The 21,776-nt window shown below is 40.6% G+C and overlaps 1 protein-coding gene across 1 annotated transcript in view; it reads right to left on the bottom strand.

The window, feature by feature from the left end:
• Ccdc30 (coiled-coil domain containing 30) overlaps positions 1 to 21,776 on the bottom strand; it is a 96,823-nt gene that overhangs the window by 65,028 nt on the left and 10,019 nt on the right. Inside the window, 7 exon segments of the mRNA XM_048351047.1 lie at positions 8,546 to 8,638; positions 10,740 to 10,855; positions 13,279 to 13,350; positions 15,611 to 15,764; positions 17,259 to 17,348; positions 19,124 to 19,155; positions 19,158 to 19,316. Coding sequence (XP_048207004.1) covers positions 8,546 to 8,638; positions 10,740 to 10,855; positions 13,279 to 13,350; positions 15,611 to 15,764; positions 17,259 to 17,348; positions 19,124 to 19,155; positions 19,158 to 19,290 — 690 coding nt within the window. The 5' untranslated portion in view covers positions 19,291 to 19,316.

The raw sequence follows: 21,776 nt of genomic DNA, 5'->3' as shown, positions 1-21,776 counted from the left end.
TGGCATACTCTCATAAACCTAACTTCATGGAGGTGAGGTAGTAGCAGAAGTTCTGTGGTTCAGTTCAGCCTTGGCAAGGTTCGTGATACTGTATGTCAGAAATAAAGTGAAAAACAAAAGGAGGGCTGGGAATGTGGTATCGCGGCAGGGTGCTTGCCTAGTATGCATGAAGCCCTGGGTTCGATTCCTCAGTACCATATACACAGAAAAAGCCAGGATTGGCGCTGGACTCAAGGAGTGGAGTGCTAGCCTTGAGCAAAAGAAGCTCAGGGACAGTGCCCAGGCCCTGAGTTCAAGCCCCAGGACTGGCAAAAACAAAGGGTTGGGGGCATGATTCAAGTAGCACTAGGGGCCAAGGTCCAATCACTAGTACAAAAAAAGTACATTCATTTAATATTCCAAATTTGAAATATATATATGATCATGGGGCTTGAACTCAGGGGGGTTCTGTCCCTAAGCTCTTTCATTCAAAGCTAGCATTCTGCCACTTTGAGCCACAGCACTGCTTCCAGGTTTTTGTTTGTTTATTTGTTTTTTGGCCAGTCTTGGGCCTTGGACTCAGGGCCTGAGCACCATCCCTGGCTTCTTCCTGCTCAAGGCTAGCACTCTGCCACCTGAGCCACAGCGCCCCTTCTGGCCATTTTCCATATATGTGGTGCTGGGGAATCGAACCGAGAGCTTCATGTATAGGAGGCAAGCACTCTTGCCACTAGGCCATATTCCCAGCCCCTGCTTCCAGTTTTTGAGTGATTAATTGGAGATAAGAGTCTCATGGGGACTTTTCTCTCCTGGCTGGCTTTGAACCTAGATCCTCAGATCTCAGCCTCCTGAGTAGCTAGGATTACAGGTGTGAGACACTGGCACTTGGCTAAAATTATATATATGCCAGTCCTGGGACTTGGGACTCAGGGTCTGAGCACTGTTCCTAGCTTTTTTTGCTCAAGGCTAGCACTCTACCTCTTGAGCCACAAGGCCACTTCTGGCTTTTTCTGTTTATATGGTTGGTGCAGAGGAATTGAACCTAGGGTTTCGTGCATGCTAGTCAAGCACTCTACCACTAAGCCACATTCCTATCCCTAAAATAATATTTCTAAATAATATTATTTAAAATTATATTCCACACTTAATGTAAATGTATATACTTATACATTTTAGTTTTATATTTGAAAAATATTTGAAAGTATTTGAATATACCATACAAACATATATCTGAAGTTTACCAGCATTTATGGCACACTTAATATTCTTATGCAATTGGGCAATTGATTTACTTCACAAGACAGATGCCCAAAGTTGGGAGCAGAAAAGCTCAGGACAGTGGCAGCAAATGCAGTGGGAACAAAGACTTGACGAGGGAATGTGGTTAGCCAGAGAGGTCATCTTACCAGTCAGCCAGTAGAAAGTAAAAAGAAACTAAACACTTGTTAGCAAGTTGCCTCCTTTGCACGAGGCAGCCAACAGCTCTGGAGGAACTGTTTAACTGATCAGAATACTCCACTTTCAATGTTCTTTCTGAAAGATAGTGGTGGTGGGGGGAGTGTTATTTCATGCTATGAACTGATTGTACCTCTCAGCACTGTATGACATTTCACTGCTGTCAAATCTATGACATAGTCACATGAGATGATGAAGGCTAGCCCTGCAGAGAGTAAACAGTGCCTGCTCTTCACCTCTAAGAGGAAGCCACTAATGTATACAGCCTCTTGAGTTATAATAAACCTCCTCTGTAAATCTCTACTAGAGGAGGTGTTGCATTGAAAATGGGCTCTCTTGTTTGACTTACTTTGGCCCAGTTCCCTTCAGCTTTCACAAATAAGTGGGAGTGCTCTGCTTCCCTGGAGCAGGGAGGTTATGGAGAGGGCTTGGGTAGAGATCATGGTAAGTGATCAGTGCTCAGGACACTGTGGCTGTTAATCCTGATGGTGACCTCACATTTTAAAAAACATGTTCTCTGAGAACCTGCATACCTACAGCAAGCACTACCATGGTCTATATAGTGACAAATCTGCCATATTTTGAGGAGTTAGTTCTGATAAGAGAGTTCTGATCTTCTATGCTGTTTTTCTTTTTCAGAATTAGAGGACTACCTTTCCCTCTTATTTTCAAGGGAATTCTTGTGGGGAAACTTGCCAGCATGTTCTGAGTGGAGATATCTCTAATGGGTGGGGGTGGCGGGGTGGGAGATCCAAAGCTGTGCTCATGGAACATGGGTGGTCAGGGAACACGCTGGAAACTATGGTGGTAAAGACATGGCTTTTGTCATCAGGCTGCAATTGGACACTGGGGCTTCCACATTTATAAATGGTGGTCTTGGTTCTCAAGTGTACCAGGGGAACAGAATTTCTGCTGACATCACTTGGATTGTGTCAAGCCTTCATCAATCATTTCAGCATTGTGGATGATCCACAATGTATCTGTATTAGACAGTTTTTTTTTTGTAGAGGAACAGAAACAGTAGGAGAGATTCTGCATGTGCACTTGCACATGTGCACACACACACAGGCGCTTTTGGAAAAGATGCTTACATGAGGAATCAGCTTATCTGATTATAGAGGCTGGGAGGCCCCAAATATGCCATGTGGAAGCAGGGGACTTGGGAAAGCTGTGGAATAGGTGTAGTCCAGATCCAAAGGCTGAGAATCTGAAGAACTAAGGGTGTCAGGTATAACTAAAGTCCAAAGGCCTAAGGACTGGAGAGCCAGGGGTTCTAGAACATCTGAGTCTGCAGGCCTGAGAGGTCCATGAGCACTGGTGGTGGAAGTCCCAGGCTGAGGATAGCAGAAAACACATATCTCAAGCAGTCAGATGGAGGAAGGAGAGTGGGAAAGAGAGAAGGAGAGAGAAAGAGAAAGTGTGTATGAGTAAGAATATCCTTCCCCTGTTCTGTTCACTGGCTATGCCAGCATTAACTCTCTATAGTCCTCAGAGGGGAATGCCAACCCCTCAGACACACGTCAACCAGGTATCTGGAAATCTATTGCCTAGTCAAGTTGAAATATAAATTAACCATCATACCATCCTTTTGAAGGAAACAGAAAATATAGTCAGTGATGAGGAAAGAAGGCATCCCATTTACACATTGAAGTTGTGCGTGGTGGGGTGGGGATGGCAGAGTGTGAGATGACAATTTGAAAACAAGCTCAAGGAAAAGGTTGAGTGTCTTTCCTACCTGCCTATAGCACTCAGGTAACATATTCCTCCCCTGAGAACAATCCCATAGGAGAACAATGCCTTAGTTAATAGTTATCGATAATATCATCATAGGGCTGGCAGACATAATTAAGGAAGTTTGAGACTTTTCCTTTGTGAAGACTTTGACAGTAAAAACCTATTTTTAGATGCCTCCTCTTACTTCAGGAAGTAACTTTCAAAGGACATTTCACAGGGCTGGGAATGTGGCTTAGCAGTAGAGTGCTTGCCTAGCATGCATGAAGCCCTGGGTTTGATTCCTTAGCACCACATAAGCAAACAAAGAAACAAACAAAAAACGGAAGTGGCACTGTGGCTCAAGTGGTAGAGTGCTAGCTCTGAGCAAGAGAAGCCAGGGACAGTGCTCAGGTCCTGAGTTCAAGCCCCAGGACTGGTAAAAAAAAAAAAAAAAAGGACATTTGACTCAAATTGGTTACTCTTCATAAGTAAGTTTTTCTAGTTTTAAAGATCTCTGCTTGTTCATACCTCTGAAGAGGAGAAGTATTGACTTGCAATAGCCCTCATTAGTCCTTTCCATCTGGCTCTGTGAAGGATGAAGTGGAGAAAAATGACCTTGAAAGTTGGAATCAGGCTTTATTTTATAATCTTAGGAACCCATCCATATTTTATGTCTTGATGCAAAGGCAAAAAAAAAAATACTGGTTACACCACAGCCTAGAGGTTTGAAATGAGTCATAGGAAAAGAAACTTCTGATACTGGGCTGGGGATATAGCCTAGTGGCAAGAGTGCCTGCCTCGGATACACGAGGCCCTAGGTTCGATTCCCCAGCACCACATATACAGAAAACGGCCAGAAGCGGCGCTGTGGCTCAAGTGGCAGAGTGCTAGCCTTGAGCTGGAAGAAGCCAGGGACAGTGCTTAGGTCCTGAGTCCAAGGCCCAGGACTGGCCAAAAAAAAAAAAGCCTGCCTCAGAAACTTCTGATACTTAATGTTAAACATTAAGAAAAGGTATGGCATCTTTTCATATAAGATGCTCACTGATTCAGGATGGCACAGATAGCATCAATACTAGGGGGAAATAGGTTAACTAGACTATCTCCTAGTGGCTTCTCCTATCTCATGAATTTCCAAATAGAGTATACTCTGACAACTTCCTTGGTTGAGGTTCTTGCCATACCCTTCCCAGCATCCTTCAGTGAATACATGAGCAAGGTGGGAACTTTGAGGACTGGCCATCTCTACCCAATGTGGACTTCTTCTCAGGCGCTTGTGTCAAGACTTCCTGCTGGGCTGGGTGCCCATGGCTCATGCCTATAATTCTAGCTTTTCAGGAGGCTGAGTTTTTTTTTCTTTTTTCTTTTTTGCCAGTCCTGGGGCTTGGACTCAGGGCCCGAGCACTGTCCCTGGCTTCTTTTTCTTTTTGCTCAAGGCTAGCACTCTACCACTTGAGCCATAGCACCACTTCTGTCTTTTTCTGTGTATGTGGTACTGAGGAATTGAACCCAGGGCTTCATGTATGCGAGGCAAGCACTCTACCACTAGGTCATATTCCCAGCCCAGGAGGCTGAGTTTTGAGGATCTCAGTTTAAAGACAGCCCAAGCTGGAAAGTCCATAATACTCTTACCTCCAATTAACCACCAAAAGCTGAAGTGGAATTGTGGCTCAAGTGGTAGAGAGCTAGTCTTGAGCAAAAATGCTCAGGGAATGTGCTCAGATCCCGAGTTCAAGACCTAGGATTGGCACACACAGAAAAAGGACCCTCCTGTTGGGCTGGCTGAGACTTTCTAAGAGGTCCACTAGAGTCTTAGATTTTTTTTTTCTGTCCAGCCTTCCTTTCTTCTCCTGCTGCTTTCTCAGATGTCAGCTTTGCATCGAGATCTAAGGACTTTTTGTCAGATGACATGCCTGCTTTTCATTTATCCCAAATAAGTGTCACCTTGATAACTCTCTTGTAATTCTAAGTTCATCTTGGGGCCCGCATGTTATGGATAATGGCTGACTACTGATCACTCTCATAGACAAAAGAAAGTGATGAGATGAGAAGTCAAAGAATGTAAGCCATGCTTACATGGTGAAGTCTCTGGGAAAATACTCTTCTGGCAGACAAATGATTGGAGCAACTGAATTCCTCCTGTGCCCCAATCAACTTCACTGTCACATTTGAAAGAGGGAGCAAATGGGGTGAAAAGGACACAGCGTCCCCAAAACCACAAGAAAGGGCAAACCTGGATACCATTGTTTCCTCAATGTCAGAAGGACTAATAGAAGAGTAAGATTTACAAGAGAGATGAATTCTCCTTTACTTTATTTTATTGCATTTTTTTAAGGGCCTTGTGCTACTTGGCTTGCTTGCTGCTTTTTGCTGGTTATTTTGTAGATAGAGTCTAGTGGACTTGCCTGGGCACTGGTCCTCCTACTTGTGCTTCCCCACATCACTGGCAATGACAGACATTTACTACTGTTCCTAGACATGGGCTGTCACATCTTGAATTCAAGTCCCAATACTGGCACATACACACACACACACACACACACACACACACACGCACGCGCACACACACACACACACACACAGACACACAGAAAGTAGCTTAGTGGTCACCTGGATCTGGAGGGAAAGGAGAGTATGTAATGTCTGCTGCTATTGCTATTACTAGTAGAATTAGATATTGGTTATAGTTGCATATGTTTCTGAATATGTGAAACACCAGTAAATTTTATACTTTTAAAAGGTGTGCAGGCTGGGAATATGGCCTAGTGGCAAGAGTGTTTGCCTCACTCGCATACACGAAGCCCTGGGTTCAATTCCCCAGCAACACATACATAGAAAACGGCCAGAAGTGGCACTGTGGCTCAAGTGGCAGAGTGCTAGCCTTGAGCAAAAAGAAGCCAGGGACAGTATTCAGGCTCTGAGTCCAAGGCCCAGGACTGGCAATAGACAAACAAATAAACAAACAAACAAACAAATAAATAAATGTGTGTAGATTTTATGTATATAAATTATATACTTATTTGCAGTGCTAGGAATTGAAAACAGGGCATTTCCTGTGCTAGGAAAGTGCTTTACTACCGAGCTATAGCCCCAACTCAATATATCTCAATTTTTGTTAAATATGTATATGATCTGTGCATTGCAAGACACAAAAAAACTGATAAGATAAAGAAGATAAGAGGACTCAAGTGAACAGAAAGATATACCATGTTTATGGATCTGAGGACTCATATTGTTAAAATGTAACTTCCTAAATCGATCTGATTATCACAGTTCTAGAATGTATATATGTCAGAGTTGGTAGTATGATTCTAAAATGTTCATGGAAACACAAAGAACCTGGACTAGGCAGAACAACTTTGACCAGCCTCCCCCAAAGTTTGTTATTCTACTTTCTGTTTCTAAGAAAATGTTTAAATATTCAAAAATGTGGAACTGGCTTTAGAATTGGGTAATAATCAGAATTCCAATAAAGTTACATGTAATTGTCCTACAAACAAACATATACACTAATGGAGTAGATCCAAACAACTGATTTTTTAAAAATGAATCAATCTAATTCAATAAGGAAATGACTGTCTTTCAACAATGGTTCTGGAATAACATTAGGAAATTAAAATTACCATCATTTTACAATATATACAAAATGATCTTCAATAGATCATAAATCTCAGGACTGGGAATGTGGCTTAGTGGTAGAGTGCTTGCCTAGCATGCATGAAGCCCTAGGTTCGATTCCTCAGCACCACATAAACAAAAAGGGCTGGACATGGCACTGTGGCTCAAGTGGTATAGCGCTAGTGTTGAGCAAAAAGAAGCTGAGGGACAGTGCTCAGGCTCTGAGTTCAAGCCCCAGGACTGGCAAAAAAAAAAAATAGATCATAAATCTTGATATGAAAGCTAAAACTGTAAAATCTCAAACAAAGGATAAGAAACATATTTTGAGACTTTAGAGCAGAAAAAGACGATGCAAATTGAGTTAATATATTATCATAAAATTATAAAAGAAAATGGCTTTTTGGGGTTTTGTTTTGTTTATTTATTTATTTTTTTTTGGCCAGTCCTGGGCCTTGAACTCCGGGCCTGAGCACTGTCCCTGGCTTCTTTTTGTTCAAGGCTAGCACTCTGCCACTTGAGCCACAGAGCCACTTCTGGCCGTTTTCTACATATGTGGTACTGAGGAATCAAACCCAACCCAGAGCTTCATGTATATAAGGTAAGCACTCTTGCCACTAGGCCATATTCCCATCCCCAAAAGAAAATGTTCAATTGGCCAATTCTTAATTTCTGCCTTTCATAAAACCTTGTTAAAATACCTAATATAGATTGGGAGAAAATATTTGCAAAACTCACATTTCATGAAATTCAAATACATAAATAAATAAAAATACAGGGCTGGGAATATGGGCCTAGTGGCAAGAGTGCTTGCCTCCTACACATGAAGTTCTAGGTTCGATTCCCCAGCACCACATATACGGAAAACGGCCAGAAGGGGTGCTGTGGCTCAGGTGGCAGAGTGCTAGCCTTGAGCGGGAAGAAGCCGGGGCAGTGCTCAGGCCCTGAGTCCAAGGCCCAGGACTGGCCAAAAAAAAAAAAAAATAAATAAATAAAAATACATGAAGAATTCCTACAACTCAATATAAAGAACACACAGGACCCCATTAAAAATGATGCAACACTTTGAACTGATGATATGCAACAGAATATATACAACTGGACAACACGTAAATAAAAATTATCCATTGTTTTTAGACAACCTTTAAAGGCAATTAAAACCACAATGATACACCATAATGTAGACACTAGAAACCCCTTGGCACTTGCTTCTGTCTGCTTTGTGCTTGATTACTTTTGCCATAACTTCAGAGGGCATAAAGAGGGAAAACATGTGCTGTGCACACTAGAGCCTACATCTTTCTAGGTTGTTTTTTTTTTTTTTGCAGTAATTTATTATATTCAGTGAAATTTGAGCTACCCTCAGCTTCACCATTGGTTGGTTCCATAAACCAACCATCATCTAACTGCTTGGGCTAGTTGTTTCATTACAAGATTCTTTCTTTCTTTAAAGAAACAATACAGGGCTAGGGGTGTGGCTTGAATGATAGAGAGCACCTGTCTAGCAAGCATAAGGCCCTGCATTCAATCTCAACTACAATAAAAAAGAAAGAAACAATCCACTTAATTCTTCAAATTAATTATCCTCTTGGGGGAAGAAATGAACAGAAATATATCCTCTGTATTTATTCTTCCAATCTAATTGGTCGAGTTATGGGGGAAAAACAGTCCAGTAAGATGATAGTAACAAAGGACTAATTTGTTGATTAATAATTTAATTTATTGCTCTAATAAATGCTGAAAACCTACCTTACTTAAAATGTTAGGAATCAGAACTTTAAAATACCTGCATTCGCTGTTCACCACTCACAGTTTTTCCAGGGCTTCTAAGTTGCTTATACTTTGGAGATTCACACATCTCACCTCTAAGTCTTTCAACCTCAAATAGGAAAATAAAAATCTGTCAGACATCTCAATTATTGCTTGACTACAGTACTGCTTTGTTTTAAAAAATATATAAATAATATGCAAATCCATTCCCTACAAAACTTCAACAACACATATGCATATAGAAAAAAAGGTAGCATTTCCTTCATATCACAATCCTTCTCTTTCCAGGGATGAAGCTGTTGAAATGTGCCCTTCGGGTGGTATTTCATGAACACACACACACACACACACACATACACACACACACGCTCTCTCTTATACTTATATTAAACACATAAATATACTTGTAGGTATTCGATACATAAACTTACAATGATTAAGGTACTCTGGGAAAATCTCTATTTGTTTATTCCTTTTGATGATTACTTTTTTTTTTTTTTTTTTTGGTGGGTTGTGGGTTTGGGTGGGTTGAACTTGGCCTGGGCACGGTCCCTGAACCTCTTTGTACTCAAGGCTAGTGCTCTACCACTTGAGCCATAGCCCCATTTCTGGATTTTGAGTGCTTAATTGGGAGACAAGAGTGTCCCAGAGATATTTCTGCCTGGGCTGGCGAACAACTATCCTCAGATCTGAGCCTCTGGAGTAGCCAGATTACAGGTATGACCACCGGTGCCTGACTGATGATTACATTTTTTTTTTTTACTGGTACAAAATACACATACTATGTTAATCATTTTTTCTTTTTTTGGCCAGTCCTGGGGCTTGGACTCAGGGCCTGAGCACTGTCCCTGGCTTCTTTTTGCTCAAGGCTAGCACTCTGCCACTTGAGCCACAGCACCACTTCTGGCCATTTTCTGCATATGTGGTGCTGGGGAATTGAACCCAGGGCCTCATGTATACAAGGCAAGCACTCTTGCCACTAGGCCATATCCCCAACCCTATGTTAATCATTTTTAACTGTTTAATGGCAGTGAGAACACTGAGACTGTTGTACAACCATCCCACTATTCATATTCATGTTGAGAGCTCTTTTTCCTCACTGTACTGAAAAGCTATGCTTATTATATAATAACTCTCCATCATGCCCTCTTCCTGGTCCCTGGAAACTCATTCTACTTTCTAAGAGTCTGATGACTTAAAGTACTTCATATAAGTAGAATCCCAGGGATTGGAGTGGCACTCAAGTGGTAGAGCACTTGATAAATAAGTGTGAAGTCCTAGGTTCAATCCTCACTACCAAACCCAAAAAAGTTAAATTGTACTCTGTTTTTCTATTTGTAACTGGCTTATTACATTTAGAACAATCTCCACTCAGCTTACTCGTGTTATGGCATGAAGCAGAATTTCCTTTCTAAGACTGGTAATATCCCAATGTTCCTACACTTTTCTTTTCCAAGTTGCTTTCATCTTGTGGATATTGTAAAATAATGTTCTGTGAAAATGAGTGTACAAAAGTATACCTGAGTGAGTCCCTCCTGCCAATGAATTCTGAATTCTGTATGTGAAGCCATCATATGGTAATTCCACATTGACTTTTCTGAGGAATTTCAGTTTTGTTTCAGTAGTGACCATGGTACTTGCCCTCATCAGCTACAGCAATGTGCAGGGTTCCAAATCGCCTGCATCCTCACCAACACTTATTAATTTCTTGTCTTAATAATCACTATCCGAATGGGATATTTAATTATTTTTAAAGCAAAATTTCTTGGGCACCCAGCATTACACCAGACTTTGTATTAGACACTAGAGACATGACTATGAAGTGAGTATAAACTCAAGTTGAGGAGACATACTACATCTGGAATTTAGAAATGCATATTAAAATCAATACATTGCTAATAAAGAAATGGTTTGAAAAGAACATAGGGTTTGGTACTAACAAAGTACCCCAAACAATATTTTCTATTTGGCAAATGTGTTAACTAGAAATTATTACCTAGATTCATATGATATCAATAATTCTTTAGCTTAGATAGCTCATAAAATAAAAGTATTGACAAAATCCATCTAGGTCAAAGCAGGGCACCTACCTGAGATGTAGCCATCAGACTCAGTCATCACTTAGCTGACCAATGTAATGTCTACGTTGTTCAGGCTTCTGTCTGTTACTGTACACATTAAATAAATCCCAAGAATGAAATGAAACTTACTATTTCTTCCAGGACTTTTTTTTCTGAGTCAAGTGACCGAACACGATTTCTTAGAGCCAGAACTTCTTCATCCAATCTCTGATTGTGTTCTTTTGCTTTCTGTAGGTCAGCTGCATCTAAAACAGAAGGAGAAACACCATTCACTCATGTGGATCCCAGTTGTAGTTGGGAGGTACTAACTCTAAAAGCTGAGTGTCATTTCCAGACCTCTTGTCAGTCCTACCATGCTCTGCACATGTGGCTCTATGCACAGGACAGCTACTAGCCACAAGTCCAGTCACAGAAAGTCACACACTTCTCACACTAGCTTAGTGAGTTGGACTTCTTGAGAGCCGAGTTTCCAGCAATAGAGGATTGTCTAAGAAATAGAATTTTGGGCTGGGGATATGGCCTAGTGGCAAGAGTGCCTGCCTCATATACATGAGGCCCTGGGTTTGATTCCCCAGCACCACATATACAGAAAATGGCCAGAAGTGGCGCTGTGGCTCAAGTGGCAGAGTGCTAGCCTTGAGCAAAAAGAAGCCAGGGACAGTGCTCAGGCCCTGAGTCCAAGCCCCAGGACTGGCCAAAATAAATAAATAAATAAATAAAATAGAATTTTAATACTCATGCCAGTTATTGTCTCCTTAGTGGCTAGGACAGGGGCTGGAGGCTGGAAGGAGCTAGGACAATCTGGGCAGATGGGGGATACTTGGAAGATTCAGGACAATAGCTACTTGACTTAAAAAAAAATGACTCCAGCATCATCACGAGTCTGTTGCCATAATAGTGTGTACCAGCTCACAGCAGTCCTGGGGCACACATGTGTACATGCACACAAAGCATAGATACAAAACCCAAATAAAATCATTCCACACACACTAGTCTACAACTTGTTTTCTTTATGTGGGAATATATAATAGATATTGATTTATGTTAATGTATAAAGTTCTATGGCATATTTTTCTATATATGGGGGATTGAAGCTAGGGACTTTGCATGATAAGGAAGTGTTTACAATTGAGTCACATCTATCTGTCTATCTATCTATCTATCTATCTATCTATCTATCTATCTATCTATCTATCAACCTATCTTCCTTCCCTCCCTCCTTCCCTCCCTTATTCCCTTCCTTCCTTCCTTCCTTCCTTCCTTCCTTCCTTCCTTCCTTCCTTCCTTCCTTCCTTCCTTCCTTCCTTCGGCAGTGTTGGGGTTTGACTCAGCATCTTCTTGCTTGCTAGACTGGTGTTTTAACCACTTGAGCCATGCATCTTGCTTCCTTTTTGCTGGTTATTTTCAAGATGGAGTCTAGTGAACTTTTCTCCCTGGGCTGGCTTTGAATCATAATCCTTTGGGTCTCAGTCTCTTGAGTAGCTAGAATTAAGGTATGAGCCACTAGTTCTAGCTGTTATTCTTATTAAAATCTGCAAGATAATTGCGAAGTCACTCTGTAATTCTCTTGTGTGTATATGTGTGTGTACATACACACGTGTGTATGTGTGCCAGCATTAGGTCTTGGACTCAACACCTTGAGCTCTCTATTGACTTTTTCATTTATGGCTGGTGCTATACCACTTGAACCACATCCCCAATTCTGGTATTTTTCTGATTAACTGGATATAAGTCTTGAGATTTGTCCACCTGGACTAGCTGTGCAATGTGAACCTCAGGTCTTAGCCTCCCGAGTAGATAGGATTATGGGTGTGAGCCATCGGCACACAGCACTAATATACTCTAGATAAGTACATGTCTATTTGACTATCCAACAAGTACTTCTATACTCAGTGAAATTATGGTACTATTGGTCTTAATTGTCCTAATAAAATATGTTATTTGTGCTGATCACAGATATTTTTAATTAATTACTTTATTAATTATCTTTAAATAGTTGTACAGAGGGGTTTCATTTCTACATGTCAGTTTATGAGTCTTGATCAGTGTCATCCCTTTCACCATTCTCTCCCAAACCCTGGTGACAGAAGGATTCAAATGCCTATTCTGATAGCTAATGTAGCTACTGGAGGGCACACCTGGCCCTATGACAGTTCAGTTTCCTTATATAGGAAAGGAGGATAATAATACTCACTGGATGGGATAGTTGTGAGGACTAGAGGTCTTACATGAGAAAACCCTGGCAGAGTACCTGCACAGAGTAAGCATGCAGCAACAATGGCAGTAGTGCCAATAGTAGCAGAGATGCTTATTGTTTCTGTTGTTGTTGTTATTATTATTGTTGTTGTTATTGTTTGCCAGTTCTAGGGCTTGAACTCTGGTCCTGGGCACTGTTCCTGAGCTCCTTTTTGCTCAAGGCTTGCTCTCTACCACTTGAGCCAGAGTGCTAATTTCTGCTTTTTCTGTGATTAATTGGAGATAAGAGACTCACAGACTTTCTTGCATGGGCTGGCTTCAAACTATAATCCTCATATTTCAGCCTCCTGAGTAGCTAGGATTACAGGCATGAGCCATTTTTGTCCGGCTTATTGTTTCCATTATTAAGCAGCATTAGTTAAAGCATCATTTAACAGCTATTAGTAGTGAATCATAATTATTGTCTGCTCACCACTTTCTTTCAGTTTCATCAGACTTTCTTTGAGTTTCTCAATTTCTCGTTGAGTCTTCTCAAGAGCAGACTCTGCAAGAAAAAAAAAGAAGAAGAAATCTTTGTGTAGGAAACAAATTATTTGAATAGAATTTCAAGTGACTGCATTTCTCTTTAAGCACTCTCTTTTGAGTTCTGGCATGACTATCAGTTCCTTTAGGAAGCTTTTAGGATTTCCCTCTTAATGCTCCTACTGTACCCTACATTTTCCCCATCACTGAACAGCTCATCTCAGAACTGCCTTTCTCTAACTCTTTTCTCACCCGATGACATGCTGAAGAGTTCAGATGACTGAAAGTAATGGGCACAGTGGTGAGATTAAAAACATGACTGTGCAGTAAGAAATAATTAAAAAATAATCTTTGGAATCAATGAAAGTCATGCATCACTTAACAATGGGGAGATATCCAGGGAAATTATTAGGAGATTTTATTGTTGTATAAACATTGCAGAGTATATTTAATGTACACAATGTTATTGCATAATATAATCTTGGGGACTATTGTATATAAAATCTGTCATTGATGTGGCATATGACTACACTGAGAATTTTGCTAATAGTTGTTACAAATTACCACATAACAGAATTTCAGAAAATAGCTTTTGGTAATAGTGAGGAATTATATGAGGACATTAGAATGGGAAGACAAGTGATATTAGAGTCAATTGGATCTGTGTTTACTAATCCAGTAACCCTTTGCCTCCTGTGGTCTCCCCAGCAGCTGGGGAGCAGCATTCTCAGGATGAAAGATCTTCTAAAAGGAAGAGACACATGTGATTTTTCTTTTGTCAGTCATGGGGCTTGAACTCAGCATCTGGGCACTGTTCCTGAGCTTTTCTGCTCAAGGCCTAGTGTTCTACCACTTTGAGCCACAGTGCCACTTCCACTTTTCTGGTGGTTAATTGGAGATAAGTCTCACAGAGTGTCCTGCCTGAACCACAATCCTCAGATTTCAGTCCCCTGAGTAGCTAGGATTACAGGCATGAACCAACAATGCCGGCACACATGTGGATCATTCTGGATCACAGAGTAGATCAGCACAACTCTTTCTATTTTGTTTTTATGCTCACAACCCTTGGTTCTTTTGATCAAATTCCATTATATCTATTGCAATGTTTTCTAATGCTGTATAATAATTAATAATTTAATGCTGTATAATAATATAATAATTTAATAAGCATAGTTGCTCAAAATAGCACCCATCTATTAGCTCACATTTCTTTTTTTTTTTTTTTGCCAGTCCTGAGCCTTGAACTCAGGGCCTGAGCACTGTCCCTGGCTTCTTTTTGCTCAAGGCTAGCACTCTGCCATTTGAGCCACAGTGCCACTTCCGGCTTTTTCTATTTATGTGGTGCTGAGGAATCAAACCCAGGGCTTATTGTATACGAGGCGAGCACTCTACCACTAGGCCATATTCCCAGCCCCTCAGATAAAAGTTTTTATATAATACATGGTCTTTTGCATTTATTTCTTTCACTTAGCAGGCCTTTGAGATTAAGCCATGGAGTAGGTATAAAATACTTCATTCCTTTAAAATGACAAATATAGTATCCCATTGTATGCATGTCAGGGGGCCCTAAGATCAGCCACAGGTTTGGTGACTTATTAAAAGGATTCATAGGACTCAACATATACTCACAGGTAAAATTTACTATAGCAAAAATGTTAAAGGCAATATCAATTGCTCAGCATAGTCACATACCTATAATCCCAGTTAATGGGGAGGCAGGGCAATGTGAATGTGATCCAGGCAAAAGTGTGAGACACTATCTAAAAAAACAAACTAAAAGAAAGCGCTGGGGATGTGACTTAAGTGGTAAAGTGTTTGCCTTACAAGTGTGAAAAAAGAAGGCAAACAGCTATGGAAAAAGGTGCATTGAGCACAGTCTAGAGGAGACCAGTAATTTATTTTCATGTAAATTAAAAAAGTACAGGTTAAACACCAAAAAATGTAAAAATAGGTTCACAGCAGGAGAGTTCATGACAGACCCAAAGCTGGAAAGTACACAGAGAAATAAACTGTGGTTGTTTTGGGGGTGAGAAGGGGGAATGTAGAACTAGGGAAGGAGCAAAGGGTTGCTGGGATGCTGGGAATCCTTTGGGGTGAGTGTGGTCCCTTTATAAGTCCTGCACTTTCTGTCAGGCATGTTCTAGTGCTTCAGTAGAAAGTTCTGGACTATAGAAAAGAAGGCACTGTGTCAAACCTGTGTTCATGTTAAAAGACTTTTCCCCTTAGTGAACTCATGCTGGACTCACAATAAACAGAAATGGTTACCTGAAACCAAGGCTTACCTAACTTCTTTACTTCTTTCTCTTTCCCTAGCAGTTCATCTGTGAGCCTCCGGATCTCCTCATCAGCCAGCCCCATGCTCTTCATTACTTCTTCCACATTTTGCCCTGGGCAGGTTTGTGATGTTTTATCTTTGTCCAGGTCTCCATTATGTGTCTGAAGCAAAGCTACTCTTAGTAATAGTAACAACAACAATGACAAAAACCCAGCTAAAGTATTCTCATGACATTCTGCTATTTATTATAATGCTTAAAAAATAGTAAAGTAGGGGCTGGGAATATGGCCTAGTGGTAGAGTGCTTGCCTCATATACATGAAGTCCTGGGTTTGATTCCTCAGCACCACATATATAGAAAAAGCCAGAAGTGGTGCTGTGGCTCAAGTGGTAGAGTGCTAGCTTTGAGCAAAGAAAGAAGCCAGGGACAGTGCTAGGCCCTAAGTTCAAGCCCCAAGACTGGAAAAAAAAAAAAAGATAGTAAAGTAGCAAATGATATTTCACTTATATGTGATTATTTTGTTAGGTGATACTTGATTGTTGTTTACTTGTAAATGTAAATTTCATATGGTTGGCTCTAACATACTTCAGAGACATTCACATGATTATGAAAAACAAGTTTAAACAGAAAAATGAATATATGGCAAAAAAGAGAGACAGCACATTAAACACCGTGTATAACACGTTCTCTCATTAAACATTTTGTTTAATTTCAAAGTAATATTAACAAGTCTTAACTCATGTTACAGTTCTTTGTTCAGAAATTATTCATAAAGATTTCAAAAGCTGAAAAAACTCAATCTCAATTACATTTTTTTTTTGTCATTCCTGGGGCTTGAACTCAGGGCCTGAGCACTGTCCCTGGCTTCCTTTTGTTCAAGGCACTCTACCACTTGAGCCACAGCATTGCTTCTAGCTTTTTCTATATATGTGGTGTTGAGGAATCTAACCCAGGGCTTCATGCATGATAGTCAAGCACTACACCGCTAAGCCACATTCCCAGCCCTCTCAATTATATTTTGCTTTTATTCCTTTTTTGCCAGTCCTGGGAATAGTAATCTGCCACTCTGAGCCACAGGACCACTTCTGGCTTTTTTAGTGGTTAATTGGAGATAAGAGTCTCATGGATGGGCTGGGAATATGGCCTAGTGTCAAGAGTGCTTGCCTAGCATACATGAAGCTTTGAGTTCTATTCCTCAGTACCACAAAAACAGAAAAAGTCAGAAGGGGTGCTGTGGCTCAAGTGGTAGAGTGCTAGTCTTGAGCAAAAGAAGCCAGGGACAGGGCTCAGGCCCTGAGTTCAAGCCCCAGGACTAGCAAAAAAAAAAAAAAAAGAATGAATATCATACAAACCCAGGCCCTGTGTATGGCAGGCAAATAATCTACCACCAAATCACACGCCTAACCTCCAGTGTGGCTCTTACACACATGCCTGTACTCGTTTAGATACGTTCAATAAAAAACAAGCTATAATGTTGAGCAGGTGACTACTTCTTCACCTTCTTCAATATTTATGATATGTTAATAGTACTTGTATATCAAATTTGATCACTCTCAAAGTATGCATGTACACATTTTAATATATTCAGACAAATTCAAGGCAAAAGCAGTTTGTTATTAGATACTGGAATTAAGTAGAGGAATATAATTTTTGACCTCATTCAGACTTTTTATGGACTGCTGCCCAGGTTCTTGATGTTCCTGATGTTCTCCTTGCAGAAGCTGAAGGGTTTCTTCAAATTTCTCCTTATCCAAAATTAAGAAATAAATGAAATATCAATCAATATCTGTGTCAATGTTATTTATAACCAAACCCCATAAGGCCAGTCAATACATTTTCAACAAAGCAATACTGATTTCAGAAGAGACAAGAATCTCTATTCTTTTGATAAGCCTATAGAACAAAGAGATAGGTAGCAAATCTGTAGTATTTATGTTTCATGTGAGAGTGATTTAGGAAAAAAAATACCTACAAAGTTTTGTAAAGAGGCAATTAAAAAAACACTAAGATTTGGCTTGTATTACAACCTGACAAAGATAAAAAGTTAAACACATTTGTCATACAACTCTGCCACTCTACTTCTAGGAACAAAGAGATATTATAGTACCTTAGCTGAAAACAACAGAGAAATCTCACTCATGAACAGAGACCTACAAACTTTTAAACATTTATTTTTTGCTGGTCCTGGAGCATGAACTCAGGACATGGGCTCTGTCCCTGAGCCTCTCTATGCTCTCGGGAGCACTCTACCACTTGAGCCACAGAACTGCTTACAGCTTTTTTTTGTTTATGTGGTACTGAGGAATTGAACCCAAGGCTTCATGCAAGCTAGGCAAGTACTCTACCACTAAGCCACATTCCCAGCCCTCTTAAACATTTTTATCAAACCTAATACATAATTTTAGAAATAATACCTCATCATGAACACATGGGTTTATTCCAGGGGTGACTTTTCAGATCTCCTATGACCAAGGCAAGCATTTGTTCATTCAAAAATATATTTATGACTCTCATGGACCAAGGACATGTATATGTACCAAATCCAAATTCTTTTGTGTGTGTGTGTGTGTGTGTGTGTGTGTGTGTGTGTGTGTGTGTGAGTTATAGGGCTTAAACTCAGGGCCTGGGCGCTGTCTTTGAGCTGTTTTGCTCAAGGCTAGCACTCTACCACTTTGAGCCACAGTGCCACTTCCAGTTTTTAAGTGATTAATTGGAGATAAAAGTCTCCGGGTTTCTTTCCTGCCTGGGCTGGCTTTGAACCATGATCCTCAGCTCTTAGCCTCCTGAGTAGTTAGGATTACAGTGTGAGCCACTGGCGTTGAGTTTTCCAAATTCTTTAGCTTAGCATATGAGTCTCTTTCATCATGGTAGGGTTCCAGACAAAATTTCCAGCATTTTTGGACAAATCTCCAGCATGTGTCAATATTCAGTCACGTGACTCAATATATATAAATACTCGGTTCATTTCTCCGAATGCCTTTCCCAGCTTCTTCACTTGGCCAGCACCTAACCAGCCTTCAAAGCTCCTCACCATAATCACTTTCTGGAAGCCTTTGCTGGTCTTCCTGCCCATCCTCTCAACCTTTCTCTGGAGTTTCCTGGCCTTCTGTGCCTCCTAGCAGAAAACTATTCACACTGAACTACAACTACTAGCTTACTTCTTTCCATTAGTTTTCAAGTTCTTGCAAGTCTAGGTCATGTCTAATTGACCTCTAGCTTTTTTGGTAGTATTGATGTTTAAACTTAGAGTCTTGCACATTTTAGTTTACCTCTTGAGCTATGCCCCCTAGACTTTTTGGCTATTGGTATTTTTCACACAGGGCCTCGTATTTCTGCCTAGGCACTCCACAGGCTGTAATTCTCTTACCACCACCTTCTAATTAGCTGGGAGTACAGGCATGTACTACTGTGCCAAGCCCTAAATCTGTATCCTGAAGCACAATACAACTTATACTTTAATGTATAAATAATTAGATAATTTCTTGCCTCTTATCCAATTATATAGTTAATTTCTGAATACCTGGGGAAAATTTCTCTGCAGGTTACTGCTCATTGTCTTTGAGACTCTGTCTTGGAGTCCACAAGGTCCAAGTTCCCCAAGATTGTACTTCTCTCTACCAGTACATGTGCAATCTGTTCACTGGGGCTTCTCAGAGCTATTTTGGATAAGCCTTCTTGATATGACATCTCTTCAGCTTTCTTTATTAGGAATTCTGTTCACAAGAAATAACAAAAAAGTGTTAAAAGGAATACAGATTGATAACATATAAGAAATTCTTAATTAGATTTTAAGAATTAATAGCCAGGTGCCAGTGGCTCATGCCTATAATCCTAGCTACACAGGAGGCTGATGTCTGAGGATCATGGTTCAAAGCCAGCTAAGGGCAGGAAAGTCCATTAGACTCTTATCTCCAATAAACTACTCAGAAAAAGCAGGAAGTAGTGTTGTGTCCCAAGTGGTAGAGCCCTAGCCTTGAGCACAGAGAGGCTCAGGGACAGCACCCAGGCCCTGAGTTCAAGCCCCAGGACAGAAAACAAAAAGAATTAATAAGAAGTCATACCGATATAACCACTTTTCTTCTACTTTCCAACATGCTTGCAAACTTGCAGAAACAAGCCCCAAAACAAATAGTGGGAAAAGGCTCCCCACGGCAGTAGACTTGGCTATGGAGCTTTCCATCTCACAAGAGGTAAGGAAATTTTATTAGGTACTCAAGTTTGAGGTAACTTGTATTTCTATTGTTTTACTGAGCACTTATTATGTGGCAGGTATTATACAAAGCAGAAAATTCAGGAGCTGAGGAGCTGAGTCAGAGAGTATGGGCAGGGAGACCAGGAAAGGCATTCAGAAGAGATTAAAGTGAAGGAGTTTGAAAAGCTGATTAGGTGCTAGCCAGGTGAACAAACCAGGAGAGACATTTCTGGGAAAGGTTTGGCACACAATCTTTAGTGTAACCCACGGAGGTCAGAACAGTTATTGTCCCTGTTGAAGCTATGAACATGCAGATATCAAGAAACCAAATAATATGTCCAACGTCATCCAACTAAGCCTGCTTAATAATGTCCCAATATCCTGGTTTCTCAGTCCTTTTACCATCTAATCTCTACCTCTACCTCACGTCAGATACTCACTCCACAGTAATTCCCTAGGCTTTGTCATCACCACTAACTGTAGCATCTCTTCAATTTCAGTCTCAAGCATCCTATCTTCTAACCATTCTTTCCTATGCACTTCAGCTGCTCAATACCAACAAAATTTCAACATATCAGACTACAACACATTGGTCTTACACATTTTTTTAAAGTTCCTTATCCTGCTCCTTTTCTCATTTGCATTGTTTTGTTTTGGAAATATGGTCAGGCTATATGGCCCAGGATGGCCTCAAACTTGTGGTCCTCCTGCCTGAGGCTCGCAAGGGCTGGGATTACAGGAGTGCACCAATGTATCTGGTTCTCATTTATTTTTACCCAGCTTAAATCATAGGGCCCAGAATTATAATACCCCCATTGAAATAACTCAGAATTCCCTTGCCTGTCTTCCTTTCCATTCTAATTGCTTGGCAAAGTTGTGTTTAAATGAAACTCTCTCTCTCTCATTCCAGAAGCCACAGGGCTAGAGAATACTTCACAGCCAGCACTGTTTGTTATGGCTTTAAATTCATGTCCACTAACCCTAAGTGAACCGTTAGTGCTGCTCAGAAATAATCTACATGTCCCTTATCACCTCTCTTTCTTCTCATTCCCTATATGCTTGGACCATTATTTCACTCTTTTTCCTCTAGCCTCTACGACCTCCTTTTCCACCCTCACTTTCATCTGATCAACCTACTTCCTATTTCACTGAGAAAAGTGAAGCTCTCCAAAGAGAACTTCCACAGGCTCACCTAAAATCTACCAATTCCTGCATGTTCTTCCCTCTTGCAAAAATAAAAAATAATAAATGAATTATCCTTATTCCTAAAGCCATGCCAGCTACTCCAAACTACTTATCAATCCCTCATGAGTTAATTTGTATTTGCAGGAAGATGTTGGTAGTAGGAGAAGAGGATGCATTCCTTTTCATTTTTTTTTTCTTTCTTAAACTCAGGGTCTGGGTGCTGTCCCTAAGCTTTTTTAAGGCTGCTGCTCTGCCACTAGAGCCGAAGTTCCACTTCTGGCTGTTCAGTGACTAATCAGAGATTAGAGTCTCACAGCTTTTTTTTTTCTGCCCAGACTGGCTGTGAACTGTGATGCTCAGGATTAAAGGCATAAGACATTGGTGTCTGGCTCCTTTTTATCTTAAAGAAAACATTTTTGGTGTTAAATGGTGGAGTATTTGTCTAGCATGCGCAAGGCCCCGGGTTCAATTACCAGCATATCAGGAAAAGAAAAGGGAGGAAGGGTGAAGATGAGGGGAGAAAAAGGGAATAGGGGAGGAGGAAGTGGAGGAAGAGGAAAAAGAGGAGAAAAAGTAAGAGAAGAGTAGGACACTTGGAAGTGACTGCTTCCTCTATATTGCTTCATGAAGCTTTCTTCCTAACTGAGCGTTATGATCATCTTAGGGACATCTTTCATCTAACAAAGTAAAAACAAATCTTTCTATCTCATGTTCCCTCTCCAGTTTCTACTCCATTTCTACATTCTTCTTTACAGAAAAAAAAAACTTCAAAAGCCATGCATGGACCTCCTTCCTC

Source organism: Perognathus longimembris, chromosome 7, assembly GCF_023159225.1.
Source record: "Perognathus longimembris pacificus isolate PPM17 chromosome 7, ASM2315922v1, whole genome shotgun sequence".
Taxonomy (NCBI): Eukaryota; Metazoa; Chordata; class Mammalia; order Rodentia; family Heteromyidae; genus Perognathus; species Perognathus longimembris.
Note: the sequence above shows the minus strand (reverse complement) of the source record. Positions and strands in the feature narration are given on the sequence as shown.